This window comes from Thunnus thynnus, chromosome 2 (assembly GCF_963924715.1).
Source record: "Thunnus thynnus chromosome 2, fThuThy2.1, whole genome shotgun sequence".
NCBI lineage: Eukaryota > Metazoa > Chordata > Actinopteri > Scombriformes > Scombridae > Thunnus > Thunnus thynnus.
Window position 1 is genome coordinate 34,832,813 of NC_089518.1, and position 18,503 is coordinate 34,851,315.

Consider the following 18,503-nt stretch of genomic DNA (forward strand, 5'->3'; position numbering starts at 1 on the left):
TCTGGAGGCTATGTAAACAAACAGTAGTAGTAGGATTTCATTTCTTTTTCCTGTTCTTTACCCAAAATGGAAACTTCTTAAATACATCTGTACGTGTTCGAGCCCAAATCCAATCTGAAATATGCAAGTGAACAACCTCAGCAACAAAGATTACGGAATAGACGGTTATGTTTATGGACATGCGTGATGATTTGACATCATCTCATCAGGAAAGTTAAAGAAACCATTGCATATGAATCATTTAAACCAGGCTGAAGCCTGGGGAGCATTTTTACATATGTTCACCTCATGTTTTGGAACTTTGACCATGTTTAACATAGACATCAAACATCGTAACAGTATGTAACTGACAGAAAATAACAGAAAGCATAATATGTCCCCTTTAAGTCATGACTCAAGCTCTTTAGGACAAGTTAAGTCTAAAGTCTTCATAAGAAAATCCCAATTTTTTCCCATTTTCACATAGCTGAGACCTTTCAATGCAAAGATTTAATTAATAAATATGCGAGCTGTGTGGTCATGCTTGATGCTGTCATATTTATTTTTTACTGATCTGTTGTTTTATGAGGTCAAAACAAACCGTGAGACTAATATTCTCACAGAAGTCGAGTCTGTCCAAGTCTTAAGTCCTCATTTTTGTGACTTAGGTTCAGTTCTCAACGCAAATCTAAAGCTAATTGCCCTAAAATGCAAATTAAGGAGATGGACATTGATTTCTGATGACCAGCATTTTATCTGCTTAGAAAACTAGAAGCACAAATTACATTTACTTATGGTAGGGAAAAGACTGCATGCAAGTCCAGTATGTTTAGACAAAGTTACAAGGACTGAAATAGATGTTTTTTTGTGAGTAGCAGGGAGGCTCTACTGTGATCCTGCCAGTTTACAGAAAGCACCAAGCGTTATGTGATCCTTGATAACAATTCCTTGGTGCTAATTGATGTTTTTGCAACAAACCTCCTGCCAATCAAAGACTGTAGGCGGCACTTAAGGGACATCTTTTTCCTTGGATCTCTCTTGATGAACAGTCTCTGTGGGCACCGTCTTCTTGGCCCGTTCAGCCATGATGACTATCAGCTCTCACACACGAAACGAGCCAATTCTGATTTTATCTACTCCAAACAACAGCACCGTTCTTCTTGTCAGGAGAATAAAAGTCATCGCTTCCTGCGAACTATTTGTTTCATTGAAAAGACAAAAAAGACACACTGCATTGCATTTACTAGTCACTCTATGTACCAAGTTTGACACTGAGCTGCCAGTTTAGAAGTAAAAACCTCAACTTTCATAGAAACTGTACACAACAAGTCACACATCATGTGACTGAGCTGTGCTGTGCAGTATGAATCAGGCAGACCAGTGTTTCTAGCAACTGTTGGAATAAGCACAATTATTAAACTTTGTTACTTGTAGGTTTATCGTCATTGATGTATTTTTAATAGTTTTTTGAACAACAACAGACGTGTACGACACAGAGGAATAAGATATATCAGACTCTGGATACACACACTTGTAAGTAGATCAATTCATTGTTGGTTTGTCTTTGCACATGAGATTTGTTGACAGTAAGAAAAATATAGAAAATTGCCAGCAATATACTTTAAGTTAAAAATAAATAGACTAAAGTCTTCTATAACAACATATCAGAAAGAGAACGGTTGTGTGACACTAGTTCATAACGCAACTAGTTCGAAATGCAGAGAAACACAAAACAACACATCAAGACTGAGAAGACTTTGGTACTGGGAATCCAGTTCTAGTATCTCCCAGACAGCTATTATTTTGTTTGTTTGCTTTTTACACAGATTTCTACCCTAGAAACAACTGAGATTTGAGATCATATGGACAAGAATTAGCTTGTTTTTCGCTTGTTTTTTCCTGTTTCAAGATTTTAAAGGTACCCTGTGGAGTTTTAGACCATTAGAGGTGCTGCAGACTAATTCTTGTTGAGAGATCATCTCATCTTCTACCATCATGCAGAGAACGATACACATGCATGTCATAAATATGTGCATAGTAGATGCCAAACACTTTTAAGACCTCCTGACTTCTGGAAATATATCACGAGTTGCAAATTAAACCTGCTGACCACCTGACGTTTAGGCATTTTTATTTGTGCTTTAGAACGTAACCACTGTGAAATAATCAGAAAATAATGTTTTATTTATCTGATTCACAACTTTGCTCTCGCCGGCGCTGCTCCCTCTCTTCATTCCCTCTCTAGAACGCTCGACCACTGCTGCTCTCTCTCTCTCTCTCTCTCGCCGGGGAGGAGGAGCCAACTTTGAATGCTGTGTGTTTAAAAACACCAATCAACAAATCCTGCATGGTATAACTTTAATTTATCGGTTGTGATGGTAAACAGGAGTCAGGAAATGACAAAAAGTGTTCCTGTAACTGTTACCTCACAGCGTCTCGGGCTCTCTGAGAGATTTCCCTACTTTCCGCTGAGTCAGCCAGATGGCCGCCTTACACTCATGCATTAAACATATGGGCTGATAGCTGCCTGCATTACTTTGTACAGTGTCCTACTGTTGTACAACTCTCTGTCTCTCCCTTTATCTTGCACTGCAACTGGCTCTTTTTCACTGTCATCCCACAGTTTTCCAAAATGAATTATAACTCTGCTGGCCTGGAGGCAGAGGAGGAGGAAAAAGATTAAGAACGGCAAAGAATAACAACTTTGAGGGTGAGAAAAAAGGCAAAAAAGAGGGAAAAGGAAAAGGAGAGAAGATGGTAATAAAGGCAGCTAGAGACAAAAGAAAGATGGAAAATCCATAGGGATTGCAACAACATGGTAGACGAGTAGATGAAAAACAAACTACAGCTGACGCAGGGAGGAGATGAAAAGGCAGAGAGAGAGATTAACATCATGAGTGGAGTGGCAGAAAATGAAAAGGGAGTAAAGGGCTGGGGACAGAGAGATGGACAGCTCAGAGTAATGGCTTACATTAGCCATTTTTTATTTACACACACACACAAACACACACACACTATTCCTCTGCAGAGCACAGACAGGTTTGTTAGATTTAGTGGCTCTGCCTAAAAGCAACTGCCTTAAATTAAATTTGAAGAAAAAAAATGTACATATGATATCAAAGGTTTGATTATAATACCCTATAAAATATATAGAGTATATAGTATATACTGTGTACTCTATATATTGTATGCTATAGAGAGATGATTCTGTGACTCAAAAAAGAGTTGTGTAAGTAATCCGCTTGAGATGAATCATGATCAGGGATTTTTTAGGTAAAACACTCACCTCGCCTCAGTGATGAAGATGAGTTATGAAAAACACTCTATCCCCAAGCAACCATATATTTATGCCTTTATGGGTATGTTCATCCACAGAAAACTATCTTTATATGCGGGAAGACATGAGGAGAAACATAGTTTTACGAGTTTGTGCACGTTTCAGGATGAGCTCACACTCACAAATCATGACTGAACCTCTTGAAAACCCAACCATCTTTAAAAAAGATGTTCTGTTTAGAGAATCTGAAAGTTTACAGTATTGATAATACAGAATGTCTTAGTACTGAAATCCTCAGAATTTGGGCAGTTTCATCACTTAGTCAGTGCAGTCTGTGCATTATTCAGGGTGACTAGGAACACCGTCTCTGGAAAGATATCTTGCTGTTGAACCTTGCAAATGTGATTTTCCACCACTGTGAGCATCACAAATCCACCTCTATTGCATTGGGGTGAGGGCAGAAATCTTGCAGAGCTGATATCTCAAACATCAGTGTTGGGCAAGTTACTTAAAAAATGTAATCATTTACACATCACATATCACGTATTAAAACATAATTACATTACTTTACTGATTACTTAACAGCAAAACCAATAAATTACATTATTTGGTACTTCTTTTTGTTACTCAGCCATCAGCTTCGTCAAAAGAGCCTTTTAAACAACGTCAAAGCCTCCACATCCACACGTTACATCTTCTGTGTTTAGAAGACGTGTAGAAGAAGAAAATGACATGTTGTGGTTTAACAAGCAGCCAGTCTAAAGTGTGGAGGTATCTACTGACCATCAACAGCTAGCTTAACGTTAGCATCAGTGACTGCATGAAGTCAGTGAAGCTGCTTTGTTCTCACTCCAACTCTGAAATAAACCAGCTGATTCCTGAATGTGGCCTTATCAGTGGGTAAAGTCAGTTAAAAAGATGTTGAAGTTACCTGCAGTCTAATTTCTCCTCTTTTGTTGGTGGCTAATTGCTTCTGCACACAACCCTCAAATCAAGCTAGTACATACTGGACCAGTCTGCCCACTGAGACCAAACTGATATCAACTCTTCATTAAGATTAGCAAATGTAACGTAATCACAGAATTTCAATGTCAAAGTCATCATATTACTGTCTGCCCATCACTCATCTCAAACCTGGGACAAATAAAACAACAACTATCTGCATGGCTGGATGATACTAGAGGAGTTTCCTTAGCTCTCTTAGTGCAGCAGCTTTCATGAGCACAATTGATTGCGTGCATTTTTCTATTTGTTTAGGTATGTGAGTTACATGATGTCTGTTTGTGTTCATGTCTGTATGTTGTACTGTATTGATATATGTACTGTAGCTACAAGTGAGAGAACAAACAAACACTACACACAGACCCCAGATAGATACATGTAATGGATCAATAGTACAAAGAACAAAGACTGATGTAAACTCTTCTGTGTTACATATCTCACCTTGGCGAAGCGGCGGTTATAGTGGGCCACCACAGTGGGATCCGGACAGTCCAGCTTCTTAATAATCTCAAAGCTCTGGTTAAGCTGGGTGAAGATGTCCACCACCGAGCTGGAGAACAGGGCGTGCTCAGACGTCTGCTGGAACTGCAGGTGGAAGGACGAGAAGACAAATTGCAAAGTGTCACTGGTGCAGTTTTATAAAAAATCAACACAGAAAAGTCTCTCTGCCTTCACATCAACCTCCTTACTGACTCATACGCCCCCCTCTCCATCTACACTTTCCTGTAATCAAATAATAACTCATACCTTTTCTTATTTCTGTTGCTAACCACTGTACCACTTGCTCTTGTGTAATTACTCCACGGCTACAGCACAGATTTCAGAGCGCTCTGACCACCACCATCATTATCTTTCACTTGAAACGCTGCTGGTCTGGGAATAGAAGGCTTATTGCGCTGTTGCACTAATCATATGTTCCTCCTTAATCAGCTAAATGGTGCAAATGTAAATGGGGCCCAGGGGTTGGTGTGGTAGTTTGTGGTAGTTAAGAGAACATATTTCCCATGTGGACTAGTCCCGCTATTGTATAATCTGTCTCTCTTAAACTTACAACCCTACAGTATATGGATCCATAACTGCTTCTTTAAAAGGCAAAGGGGGCTGATGAGCACTTAACAGTTTTTCAATAAAAGCTGTCTCTAATGGACTCCTCGTAACCTCCCATGAGATAAAACATCAAGGTATTTAAGAGAGTAAAGAAGGAGTAAAATAATATTTTTCTGACAGCATGAAGAGATCCTTAACACATTCATCCTCCCTGTATTCTTTCTAGGAAATCAGAACTATTGGTGTCCGATAATTAAAGATTATTTTTTATTTGTTTGAGTCTAAAACTGGGTTTGATTCAGTGTGCAAAGTACTCACAATTAGGGAGTGTACAATCAACAACACCCAATTATTCATCCAATATGCAGTTAAAATATGAAATGTTAAGTTTAAAGATGCCTCCATGTACTCCTGCTGCACCCATGAAGTTCAACACTGAAACCGACCAGTAACTGACTTTGTCTGCTTTTCTCACATTGAAGAAATTTTCCAAAAGATTCCAAGTTTAGCTTGGTTAGTTTCATGTCTTTTCACTTAGATAAATAAGGACAGATTTCTTTCATAGGCAAAGACCTAAATAAGGCTTTTCAAAAATATGAGGATGAGAAGCAGAACTGCAGAGTTAGAGTGTATTAATTAGCCTATATTAGCTATTCAGATAAATAGAAGATAATTAACTTATTTTCTGAGACCCACCAAAACTTTGATTTTGAGATTTTCAGATAGTTCTAATTGTTACTTCAGGGGTTCACGACCCTCCATATTTCATATCCCACACTCACTGGTTTGATTGTTTCCCATCGTTCAAACCCTGCTGGGCTGCTTTACATTTGTTAACTGTTGCTCTGATTGGTGGTACGTTTTCATAGTAAGTTTATTACTTGAACGCTTGCCAATAAAATGATGTTTGAACCTCTTTTGGCATACAAAGTGAAAACGACAGGCCATGTGAGCACACGTGAAACGGACCATGACGCACTGAGCACCCCGAACACTTAGCAATAAATCAATACAACTGTGTGGCATCACGTTCAGCTTGAATGTTATTCTCTGCTCTTACATCAGTGGGGCACAGCCAGAGTGAAAGCAGCCTTAGTGATGGAGAATTAATGCAGCTGTTCAGGCAATGTACAATAAAAGTAGAAGGTCTGTAATGGCCAATAAAGGTGGAAATACTAACAAATAATATATGTAGAGTGCCTCAAAATAGTCAAAGTGCTCTGTGCCTTACCAGCCCTGACCACAAGTCTTTTCCGCAGGCTTAACTCGACTCTCAAAAAACTCTTAGAGGAACAACAGAGGACATAACAGGTCCCTGAAGATTAAGTATAGCTTTGGGACTCAACAGTAGGTGGTGAGACAACACTTGTCCATCATTCTGGGACTCGCTGACCAAAAGCAGAACTCTGCTACACTTGAATGAGTTGAAGCATCCTTCAAGGAGTCTGTGAACAAGAGGTCATGAGACTGAAGCTGTCATTTACTCTGTTGTGGATGTCAGTTTTGTAGAAATGCACGTTCTCTCCACTGCTTTGGCTCCTTCTCAACCTTATAAATAACTCAGAAATATCTGATTTTTCTGTCCTTTCAGCTGTTGGAAGCTGCAAAAATGTTCAGGGAAAAACTTTGTCTGTTTTATGTAGAAATATACAAGTTATATCAGTTTTTCAAGTATTACATTCTTACATTTTTCAGCAGTGTTTACTGGTAATAACGAAATTGCCTTTATGTGATTTTGCATTTGAATTCAAATATCTAGGAGGTTTCATATCTATATATTGTCTGTATTTTTAGGATATGAGTCACTTCTCATATCCGTGCTCTAATTTCCTCCTTGTTGAGAGCACTGTGACCCAAGTCCCAGTTCTTGAGTGATTGCAAATTGAAATAAGGTGAATATGAATTTATCCAATTTATGTAAGATTTGTGTAGTAATACATCCGGCACATTAGCTTAGATCACAAACATAATGTCTCATCTTCACTAATTGAGAACGCTGCAAATTGTTCCTGTTTTCCTTGATTAAATTCTGGTGTCTGGAGAGGCCAGTTATCTGTTCAGAGGAAATAAGAAATTGAAACTTTTCTTCCAAACAGCAGTGAGGGAGACTTGTAATCATCCCTTAAAAAGAGATGATTGGCCAAATTGGCAAAGATGAGTAGGCTGTACAGTGACTGACATCCTGTTAAATGATTCGAAGGGCATAACACTCCAACAGTTACCTCCCAAGGCAATATGGAGCCTGTAATATACATGGACACATACACATGGCTTTACCAATAGGGTGTAATGTTCACAGAGGTTCCTTATAGTCTACATGTTTATATCCAACCGCCTCGACCAAACAGCAAGAGTAACCAGTGCAACAATGAGGATGTAATCCCTCACCAGCTTCCCACCAAATGAACAACACAACAAATTATCCCAGGCCTTTGCATTGGTGCCAAAATATCTGCAATGTTTACATTTTACATTCTTGCACTGACTCTTTGCACTGTCTTAGCAGCTTACATCGTGTTTCATTACTTAAATGTTTAATGTAGCACCATTATCCTCAGAAAAATGCAATTTCAACCCTACTGTGTACTTGTATATGGATGGAGTTCTCGAGTCTTCTCTACAATTTACACATTTTCACCAAATTATACCCCAGTTTTTGAAAAGAAGCCCATTTCAACTGAAGAAACATTTGTGGAGGACTTGAAGTTCATTGAGTTTATAGGTAAGTTTACTGTGTGTTTTTGATTCCCTGACTATAGGTGATGTTGATAATATTGAGTGCTGGCACACAAGTGATTGACAGTTGTGATGTGTTGCCAAGTAACAAGCAAGACGCTGCTCACTGCAAAAAAACAAGGTCAGTGTCAGAGCTGCAGGAGGGAAAAGCGTAACGGTCCACTTCACTGTTCAGACGTCTGATAAATTGTGAAACAGTCTGCTTTAGATTTTCACTTTGAGTCTTGTCTTATTAATTTATCCTTTCTTTTAAATAGTCAAAATAAAGATTGACAAAACCCAGGATTTAAAAAAAACAAACAGTAAACCACAAAAACAACCGAGCCTTTAGTAATGAGAGACAGATGCATGTTGAGATGAAGACTTTCTTTTCATGTCACGTCTCTCTGACTCACCCCTTCTCTCTTGTCTCTCTCCAGCGCTCCATGCATGAACTCCATCGACACCTCCTCGTTCTCGACCAGCCAGGCAAGAACGAACTGGAGGAACCACCTGGAAGAATAACAAGACACAGGAGAGGAAGAAATCCTCACATAACGTTCCCCAAAAGAATCGGCTGTGCTTTCCGTCAGCCGGGCGAGCAAAACATAAAGTCGATACACAAAACATGAGGAAACTTACCATGTGACTTTTATTGTAGCCTATTTTGATTAGCTCATTGTTGAGTTTTAAGTATTGGTCATGTAACACACCTTGTAACGTACTTTTGAAGATGTTGTATAATTAAAACTGTATTATTAATATTATTATCATTACTCTGTCATCCATATTTCTTGTCTCTACACCAGTGAGGAATGCTTAAGAGTGTGTATGCAACAATACTCAGGGGAAGAATAGAAATGATGAATCAAGATGAGCTCCCTTTTGTCTGGAGGAGACAAGGAAAGAACGAGATAATGAGTGAAAGTGTGTGTGTGTGTGTGTGTGTGTGTGTGTGTGTGTGTGTGTATGTGTGTCTTACGCTGGATACTCGGGCACAGTGTCTGCGAAGGCAGGCAGGTCCTTAACATACTCGTTGTAAAGCCACTTGACCTTGAAGTGCAGGTTCATGTAATCTGCAGTCTTACAGAGTCTATGCTTCTCGTGTTCTGTGAAACATCCGACACACACAAAACACACAAACATAATTACATACAACGTTTATCTATTGAGGTATGTTGCAGCAGTTTTACAGGTTTTCGGTCCTGTAGTGCAGATCTTTAATCATGCTGATGTGCAATTTTATGAGCATGTTCCTACAGCATGTACTCATGCATGTTTTATATTTTTCATGTAAAGCACTGGGCTGGTATTTGAATAACTGAGATAACTGTGAACATGTACCAGCCTACAAAATCATACAAACAAACAAACAAACAAACAGAATGCCTCCCTGTTGCAGTGGTCTGTTAGATTAATAATTTTCAGTCTTTCTTTCAAACTCTGATCAGAGGTTTCTCACATATTGATGGTTGAGATGCATCATTCTTCTTCAGGTTTTAATTACTTTCTAGTTGGGGGTTACCTAAGACGTCAAGGTTTACAGACGAAGGGAGAAATAAACAGATAAACAAACATCAATCTGTCGTCTGTCCCTTTAAATTAACTGCGCGGGACAATAATATTTCAAAGCATATTCAGTGACCTGCTTGGGCCGGTTGTAATTTTGAAAACGCTTTAACAAAAAGGAGTGAGAGATTCTTCAGTCCGAGTTTCATCAAAATCCAATCAGTGTTGTCTGTGTCACATGAACCCGAGAGAAAGGAACAAATAAATGAAGACGTGCGAGCGAGGAGACCAATATCAAGTCCCCTCTGATTTCATTTTGGGCTCCAATTATGAGATGACTCCAACATTACAAACAGTAATAAGGAGTGAAAGGATTAAACAATACAGCACTGAGGTATTAGTTGCAACAAAATATATAAATATGATACTGGAATAATCCTGTTTCATGGAAAAATGGCAGAGAAGGAAAGTCAGTAAAGGTTTTAAAAGTTCAACTATCTGTTCAATATATCTTAAACAGTATAAATGAGATGATGCACGAGATGCTTTTTTTTTTTTTAAAATCAAATCCCAACATCCAGTAAGTAAATAATGATAAACACACACAATCATACACACTTATACACACACGTCTTACCAGCATAGAAGTCTATTCTGCGAATGCGGAAGGTGGTGGGAGCTACAACACAAACAATGAGAGTTCGGACACAACAGAGAAAGCAATGAATGAGATTAGAATGGAGACAGAGCTGGAAAAAAGTGATGTGGGAACACAAATAAAATATGAAATGTAGAAAAAAAGTCTTGAAATGGGTCCCCTACAGTAAAAGACTTGTCAGTCAAAGCATCTTGGAAAAACACTGAGTATCTGGAGTTTTTAGATAAAGTGGTGACTCAGCTAAAAAAAAAACTCAGCATCTCTACGGGTTTAAGTGTTGCGCTCTAAGGAGAGACTTGACATTTTCACTACAACTGAATCTAAAATCTATTTCTACAGCTGAATTATATACAGACCTCAGTGTGCTAGACAGTGTTTCAGGATACTAGTTTCCACAGTTTTCTACAGTTCTAACATGAGACACAGTCAAAAGCCAGAACATTGAGGCGCTAAGCAGATTTCAAATAAGAGAGATTCTCAAGATATCAAAGTCTTCTGAGGTCTTCAGCTTGTGCTTTTTGAACGTACCAGAGTATAATGAGTGCATATAGTTATAATGTGGGGGACTCATTACAAACCAAGTTACAAAGAAAAGGAAAAAAAAACAGTTTGTCACAGAAAGTTTCGAGCAGGAATCATAATGACTATGTTTAACAGTGTTAACTTAACTAACTGGCTTTAAATTTGAATACAGATTGAGAACACACATGTCTGCTCTCCATTGATACCTGCTGCCAAAAGTGCCTTTGAACAAGACATTAAATCCCATTTTTCCAGATGCCAACAGACAGTTACATGGCTGTGGTTGTACAGGGAAGCTCAGAGGTATGAAGAGAAAAACCTTGACAACCTTATGGGTATTTGCTGAGACACAGACACCTTTCACTTAAATTTACACTTGAATCAGAATAATTTGGACCAAAATGTAGTTTCTGGGCTCAATAAATATGCCTGTTTTTCCAGGTTGGGTCTATAAAAGTTATAGCTTTGACTCTTGAACTTTGACTCTCTTATTTCTGATCCAGTATAGAAAAGATGTCCCCAGTACTGGCTCTTCTGACTGTATCTTGCTATCAGCTACAGTATGTATGACTATAACCTCACCGTTGTTCCAGCGGTAGTGGTCAATTTTATCCAAAACTGGAAGAGAGATGATGGCAAAGAAAAGGAGAGTTGATGGATTGAGGAAAAGAAAGTGTGAATGTACAGTAGAGGGGATGAACTAGCGGAGTTGTCTCTCTCTCTCACACCCACACAAACCAAAATACTGTACACAGTCTTACCCTCCAGGGCATATTTCATGTCCTGAGCGAACAGCATCCACATGACCTCAGCGCTGACTTTACCCACATTGAGTTCCTGTGGAAACCTGAAGGAGGATCACACAGAGACACAAAGTGAGGGACTATGCTAGTGTGTGTGTATGTCATTGTTTTGTGTGTAAAATGTGAGAAAATAGTGGAATAACACTCTTTATAATTTCCCTAAAGCCAAAGTTGATGTCTTCAACTGTCTTGTTTTGTGCAACCAAAAGTCCAAAACCCAAAGACATTCAGTTTACTATCATATAAGACAAAGAAAACCACCAAATCCTCACATTTTAACCAGAACCAAAAAACGTTGCAGACTAATTTCTTGTTGATCAACTAATCTGCAACAATATAGAGCTGCTAAGAGACTAATTGTTGCAGCTCTATATGGCATATTCTTCTTAATATGCATGCATTCAAGCACAAAAGACACAAACACAAACACACACAGATAATTAACACTAATTAAAATCAGAATCTGTGTTTACAGCAGCAGTGTCATTAAAGGACTGAAATCACTTGTAGCTAAAGCAACATGTTTAAATAACTACCAGCAATTTACTGTATTTTCTGTCACAAAATCCAAAAAATCCCCACTTAAAAAAACATTAAATAACATCTTTTAAAAGTTTAAAAACAACCAAAAATGCATCCAAAATTGTAAACATGACAACATTTAAACCACGATGCAACCTGAAGAAGATGGTTGAAATGTTGTCATGTCCATGTTGAATTAAAGATTTGGGAGCAATTTAGCGCTGTTCAGGTACGCTTTTGTCCTTTTTGTGTATTTTTTGTTACCCAAAACCTGCAAAAATATATGAATGTGCGTGTAAAATCAGCCAAAAATAAACAGCAGCAGTGGCCACGGCCCAGATTTGTACTTCTGTCTCTGATTACCTACCGTATTTACACTAAAGTAGGTCAAAGTCTATCAAAAGATTTCAACATGTACTGCTTGTAAGTGGCGATGGGACACTGCTGTTGTGATTCAGAGTAAAGAAAACATGGTGTGAGTAAGTGTACATAGATATTTGAGGAAAAGTATCACGGATGCATGTAGCTTAACACATTTTTTTTCACCCTTAACTCTACAATATACCCAATAACAGGTAAATGACACAGAACAGAAGTCAGCACTGACTGGTTGATGATGGACGTGTAGGAGTTCTTGTCTTCCTCGATGATGGAGACGATGAGCGTGATGAGTTTGGGCCAAAAGTCCAGATTCTGAATGCTAGGACCCTGCTCCTCCGGCGGCTGGCTCTCCTCCTTCTTCTCCTCCTCTTCCTCTTCCTCTTCCTCAGACTCTTCTTCATCATCCCCTTCCTCTCCCTCTGCTTTTTCTTTCTTCTTCTTTTTCTTCTCTGGCTCGGGCTGCGAGGAACAAAGACGAAAAGAGAAAGAATTTGGTGATTTGACAAGATGATTTAGAGTTTTGTACACCTGCAGTATAATATGAATAGTTAAATGCAAAATCATAAGTCTTGCAAGAAATGATACAAAAGAAGTTCTGGTGCTCAGCTCAGCTTTAGTTGTGATTTCAACAGTGAATAATTTATAGCAATAATTACTGTTATTCATCCAGTTTACTGAGGAGTTTCACTTTCAAAAGTCTCCCTCCATGTTTATGTGATAAGGTTCTGCACACTCCATAAAGCAGAAAAGCAGACTTTTCTCAATTACCATGCAAAGTATTGTTAATTTATACCAAACACGGATGGTTTTAATGAGTTTAGACACATTCAGACATGAATCTTTCTGGGCAGAGTTAGAAACACTCAATGTTCTGGAAATAATTCTTCTGCTGATGGAGACTGAGTTCATTAGTGCATCAATTAAGGCTTCGCCAGCATGTGCTGTATGTATTGAGATTAATATGAACAACTGCAGGGAGAGGAGCTTTTTAAAAGAAATTCATTTATTCACTCTAAAGGGCTTTGACAAACAACAACAGACATTTAAAAGCCACTCATAAAAGGAACTGAAAGTGTTTAGTGTCTTTAATGGACCCATAACACTAATTTAGGTTTCTGAATCTCCCATTATTTGTGATACTCATGTGAGTAGCAAGTAAGTGAGTGTCTATAGAGTTGGGGGGGGGGATAAAAATCCCACAGACAACGTTATGTGACTCACAGTTGGAGCTCTTAAATCATCAGTAGAGAAGACGAACAACTGCGTTAGAAAATATCTGATTGTCTGATAAAAAGTCGAAAAGCCTGTGTACATAAAAATTTTGAGCTACATGTAACTACGACCATCAAGGTGCATTTCGGCAAGAACCATCCAATCACAGTTTAAAATTCTCTGATGTGCGCCGCTAATGGCAGATGGAAGCTAAAGATTACGACGTTGAGAAAACAGAAAACTAGGGCTGTAGTCTGCTGGTCGACTGGTCGATTAGTTGGTTGATATGCTCTCGTCCGACTAAATTCTCATTGGTCGAATAATCTCCGTGTTACTTTCATAAGGAGAAAAGTGCGACATCAATAACTCTCCAGGATTAATCCATTATTTCCTGCAGCGGGAGGGACAGACTAACAAATTACCTAATTCAACTACCTAGTTCAACTTTGAACTCGCCCAACCTAACGGAGACTGCTAGGTCTAACTGTACTCAACGTTTACTGAACGTTTACTGAATCTGTGTTTCTCCATAATGACACAACGAGAACCCCCGCCAGGCCAAATAAATACTTTTTAATGGAAATCGATAGCGTTTGGGAGTCTCTGTGCAGCGCTGTTCCGGTACGTGAGTCAACCTCTGTGTCGTTGCCTGGGAAACCACTGGTAGCGTGGCTCCGTTAAGGAGTGTGTTTGCTAGCCAGTGGGAAAGAGCGAGGGACAGAGAAGTGACAGTAGATGGGAGCGGAGCAGAGGAAAAGGTTAGTAGTAAGTTGTCAGTACAGTACAGACTACAGTGTGTCAGTTAATAAATGCTAAAAAGTCACGTCTGTTGTTTCCCCAAATGCTGGAAAAGTAAAGGGGGTTAGCTCCAAAGTTAGCAACAATGGGTTAGCATAACCTGAAGACACAAAAACAGAGAAATGTGTAGCTGCCGAGTTTACTGTGCACTCTGTCCCGTTACATCGCTGCAGCTTAAATCAATTCTAAAAAAAACTAAAACTATGGTGTTGTGTTTTGTGCTCAACCACAACAACAAAGTGTTTTTAATTCACTACCACTCTGATTCTCGCCTCTGACTGGCTCCATCTCCATAGCAACTGCGGCCAACACTCATGGGTTTTGTAGTATTTTGAGCCGTCCGCCATGCCAAAATCATAGATGAAACATAATTTGTCAGAAACTAAGTTGAAATAATTAAAACTGATCCCTATAAGGTACATTTCATTATCCAGGAGAGTCCAGTGTTTCTATGTTCAGTAATATTGAGGATATTGTTTAAAGAAAAATTTAAAATGGGATTACAGAACGGGGAAAAACCAGCAGCTCCTGACACTTATTCATATTCATGACATATTGATGCTTAGCGACTGACTGGTTGGACGGCGGGCTGGAACTGCCGGTTGAAAAGCTCCAGACAGTTGTTGAAGATGTACTCGTAGGTGGAGTTGAGACAAGCCTTGACGCAGTCCCGCACCACGTTGGCTGCTCTCGGAGGACTCTGTAGCTCCAAGACCTGAACGAGACCAGGAAGGTAAAATAACGAGTCAGATTTACTTGTAAAGAAATTCATGGTATTATGTGAATGCGCAAGATTAATGGATGTTTATCCATCAGATAACATTGGCACGTGTGAGATATCTACAGCCCAGAGGGGTGTAAGTCCCACTAAATGTATCAAGATGTGTATCACGTCTGTGTGTTTAGATTTGACAGAGTTAAAAGATGTGTGTATTGATGTATTGATGCAAATAGAGTCCATTGGGTGCAAAGGGTTAATACGTACATGTGAGGACTTTGTTCTGTTTTACAACAAACAATAACTAAAGTTTACAACATTATATGATTAAGAGGTCAACAAAACCAGGTTTGTTTTGTTTCTACCTTCATCCTGAAGAAGGTGATACTGGTGAGAAGATCCACTGTTGACTTGAGGTCGCTGAGGCGAGCCTTGTCGCTGGCTGGGAAGTTGTTCTGAGAACACACACACACACACACACACACGCACACACACACACACACACAGACACTTGTTAAACCCGCCTCAATCTAATTAAACATCTTCTTCTTTGGATACCTGTATTTGGATGCTTTATCTCCCTATTTAGACCAATTAATAATTATATTTAAGGGCTTTTGAGGGTTTTTTCCTTTGATTATATTACTGACTGGTTTGTCTTTTTAATCTTTATCTAGAGGAACTCTGTCTGAGCAGAGAGTGTTTTTAACATCAGCAACATATTGCAGGAAATAAAGCAGCCAGACGACAGCTGGAGAGTGGTAAAACTAAAAAGACAAACGTTTTCAATTTGGGACTAAGCTGATTTGTAGTGTTCACCAACCATTTCCTTTCTGTAAGAGCGAACGGGGACAGACATGGACCGAAGCCATAGATCTCTACGTAAAGAAGAAAACAGTAACAGGAGCTGAAAGCAGAGACTCACTCTGTACATGGAGAGGTCGATCCGCAGGGAGTTGTGCAGCTGATCCAGGAGTTTCACAAAACGATCTCTCTGTTGGAAAGAGAAAAGAAAGAGATTTCGCTCAGACTCCCGTGTGTTTGAATGAGTCTGAACATCTGTCCCTGTCTGGATAAATGTGTGTAACATGGAGATGGAGAGGCTGAAATGATTTGGTCTGTGTTGAAACAAAGACACATTTCCTTCTGCAAATACAAACTCCAAGTGGAAAAAAATATCATCAAAAGTCTGAAAAATATTTTGTAGGCTCTTTGACACATGACTGATGATTAAAAACTTTCCTTTCATGTTGGGGGAACAGAGTTTTGTTCTCCTGTCACGCAACAAACAGATCTATCAACCTGTACAACAACCTTCAATGCAACACAAAATGTGTAAAGTGTAAAATTAAATGCAAAGATATGATCCTTAAGATTTAATTTAATTAATTCCCATTATTCATTTTATTACATTATTTTGATTGGCTAGCATTTCTTCAATAATAGCCATTCAATGTATTTAAAACCTTTAATTGCCATTCTATATAATGGTTTTAATTGTTTCTGGTTAAGTCGCCTTTCCCACTCTGGAAAGATCCCAGGATGAGTGAAGTACTGGACCACCGGCTGTCCTGGGACCACTATCTCTTTCTTGGCTATCAGTGTCTCATTTCCAGATGTTTTGGATCCGGATCTTCATCCTCTGGGAGACACAGCCTCACCTCTTGTCTCTCTCTCTCTCTTCCTTATACGTGTGTGAATGGTGTGCTGTGAGTTTTCTCCTGTGTGTGTGTGTCTGTCCACTTCCCAGGTCTCCATGGTGATGGAGGATGTTGTATGGCTCAGGACCTATCTGTTTGGTGGCTAACGGAAGTTGCTCGACATCCTCCCGATCAATCTATCTATAATTCTTTCAATAATGGAATTTTGCTTTCTTCGTCAGTTCCGTATAAATGAACAACACAACATCTATTGCATGTCTTTCCGTTGTGGAAGAGGGATCCCTCCTGTGCTGCACTTCTTGAGTTATCTTCCAATTTTTCCCTGTTAAAGGGTTTTATTTAGGGGAGTTTTTCCTTATTTGAATAGAGGGTCTAAGGATAGCGCCTGTACAGATAGTAAAGCCCCTTAGAGGCAAATGTGTGATTTGTAATATTGGGCTATATAAGTAAAAACTGATTGACTTGTTTAAAATTGCGTACCCATGTGCAAGGGATTCCAGGAACTGATGTATGTAGGTTCTGGATATAATATGGACAAAAAAAAAGGCCAGAACATGTGTGCATTTCACATAATGAAGAAGACAATAATGAGTTCAGTATCACCTTGTTGTCTCCTTTACTGAAACGTGACATGATAAATTCTGTTTGATTGTGCTGCAAACAGATACTGTACACGAGTGGCTCTCCCTATGTTGCATTTTTAACAGAGTAGTTACTCAAGGCGTGTTTGCTGCCCTCCTACCTGTGTCATTTTGAACACCTTACATGCATTTGGCAGCTGCTTTTGTGCATGACTTGCGCTGTGACTTACACACTAATATCTACGACCTGCTCATCCGGAGCAATTTGAGGTTCAGTGTCTTGCTGGAAGACATGACGACACGTACACAGGATGAGATAGGCACTGCTTACTTTTTGATTTATCCACTATTTTCCCCCCATATGTTTTTTACAACATGCCAATAAAGCAAACTGAAATTAAGCGAGATAGAGAGAGAGAGAATATTCTGGAGCGGTGGGAGTCACGACACGGTGCCTAAAATGAGTTTTGTCTGACAGAAAGAACATGGGGGAGGAAGAAAGAGGAGCTTGGTTTCTAGGCTGACGAGAAATTGGCAAAATTTTCCTCTCTGGTTTGCAAAAAAAAATTCAATAAAAACATTCATAACAACAATAACGAGCCACAAAAACGGTGCAATTTAATTGTACAACAGTTCAAACGTTTCCTTGGATATCTGTCCGCAAACTTTCACTTCCTAAAAAAAGTAGCCTATCATGGTTGCATTGCAATTAGTTCATGCATTGTTTGCACACTGGAGAGGGTTTCCCTTTATTTTTATCTCAGGATGAAAGTACGAGCAGTGGCCAACATTAGCTGGCACTAAGAGACGACTCAGAATTGCCAAATTCTAATCAACTTTTCAAAGACTCTTTCAACTCTGGTTTTGCTTACGTCTATCTAGATGTCCCATGGTGGCAGGAACAATGCTAACAGTGTGTGTGTGTGTTATGGCTTTTTTTGAGTCAGGAGAAACAAAGGAGAAGAGTTTGGTTTTTGGATGAGACAAAATGAGTGGAAGTGAGAAAATCCCCTAATGCTAACACAGCTAAATACAAAAAAGCACAGACCAAATCTTAAGGATAAGTCTGGAGATATGGTTTATTTCTTTACTGAGGAGACTGAAACCCACAATGAATT

At 39.1% G+C, this 18,503-nt stretch overlaps 1 protein-coding gene across 1 annotated transcript in view; it reads right to left on the reverse strand.

Moving 5' to 3' along the window:
* Window positions 1-18,503, reverse strand: part of LOC137169129 (protein unc-13 homolog B-like) — a 202,162-nt gene that overhangs the window by 30,708 nt on the left and 152,951 nt on the right. The window contains exons 22-29 of the mRNA XM_067572132.1: window positions 16,069-16,137; window positions 15,509-15,598; window positions 15,000-15,140; window positions 12,642-12,874; window positions 11,471-11,556; window positions 9,003-9,129; window positions 8,437-8,533; window positions 4,700-4,843 (exon numbers count right to left, since the gene is read on the reverse strand). Coding sequence (XP_067428233.1) covers window positions 4,700-4,843; window positions 8,437-8,533; window positions 9,003-9,129; window positions 11,471-11,556; window positions 12,642-12,874; window positions 15,000-15,140; window positions 15,509-15,598; window positions 16,069-16,137 — 987 coding nt within the window. The remainder of the gene's footprint in view (window positions 1-4,699; window positions 4,844-8,436; window positions 8,534-9,002; window positions 9,130-11,470; window positions 11,557-12,641; window positions 12,875-14,999; window positions 15,141-15,508; window positions 15,599-16,068; window positions 16,138-18,503) is intronic.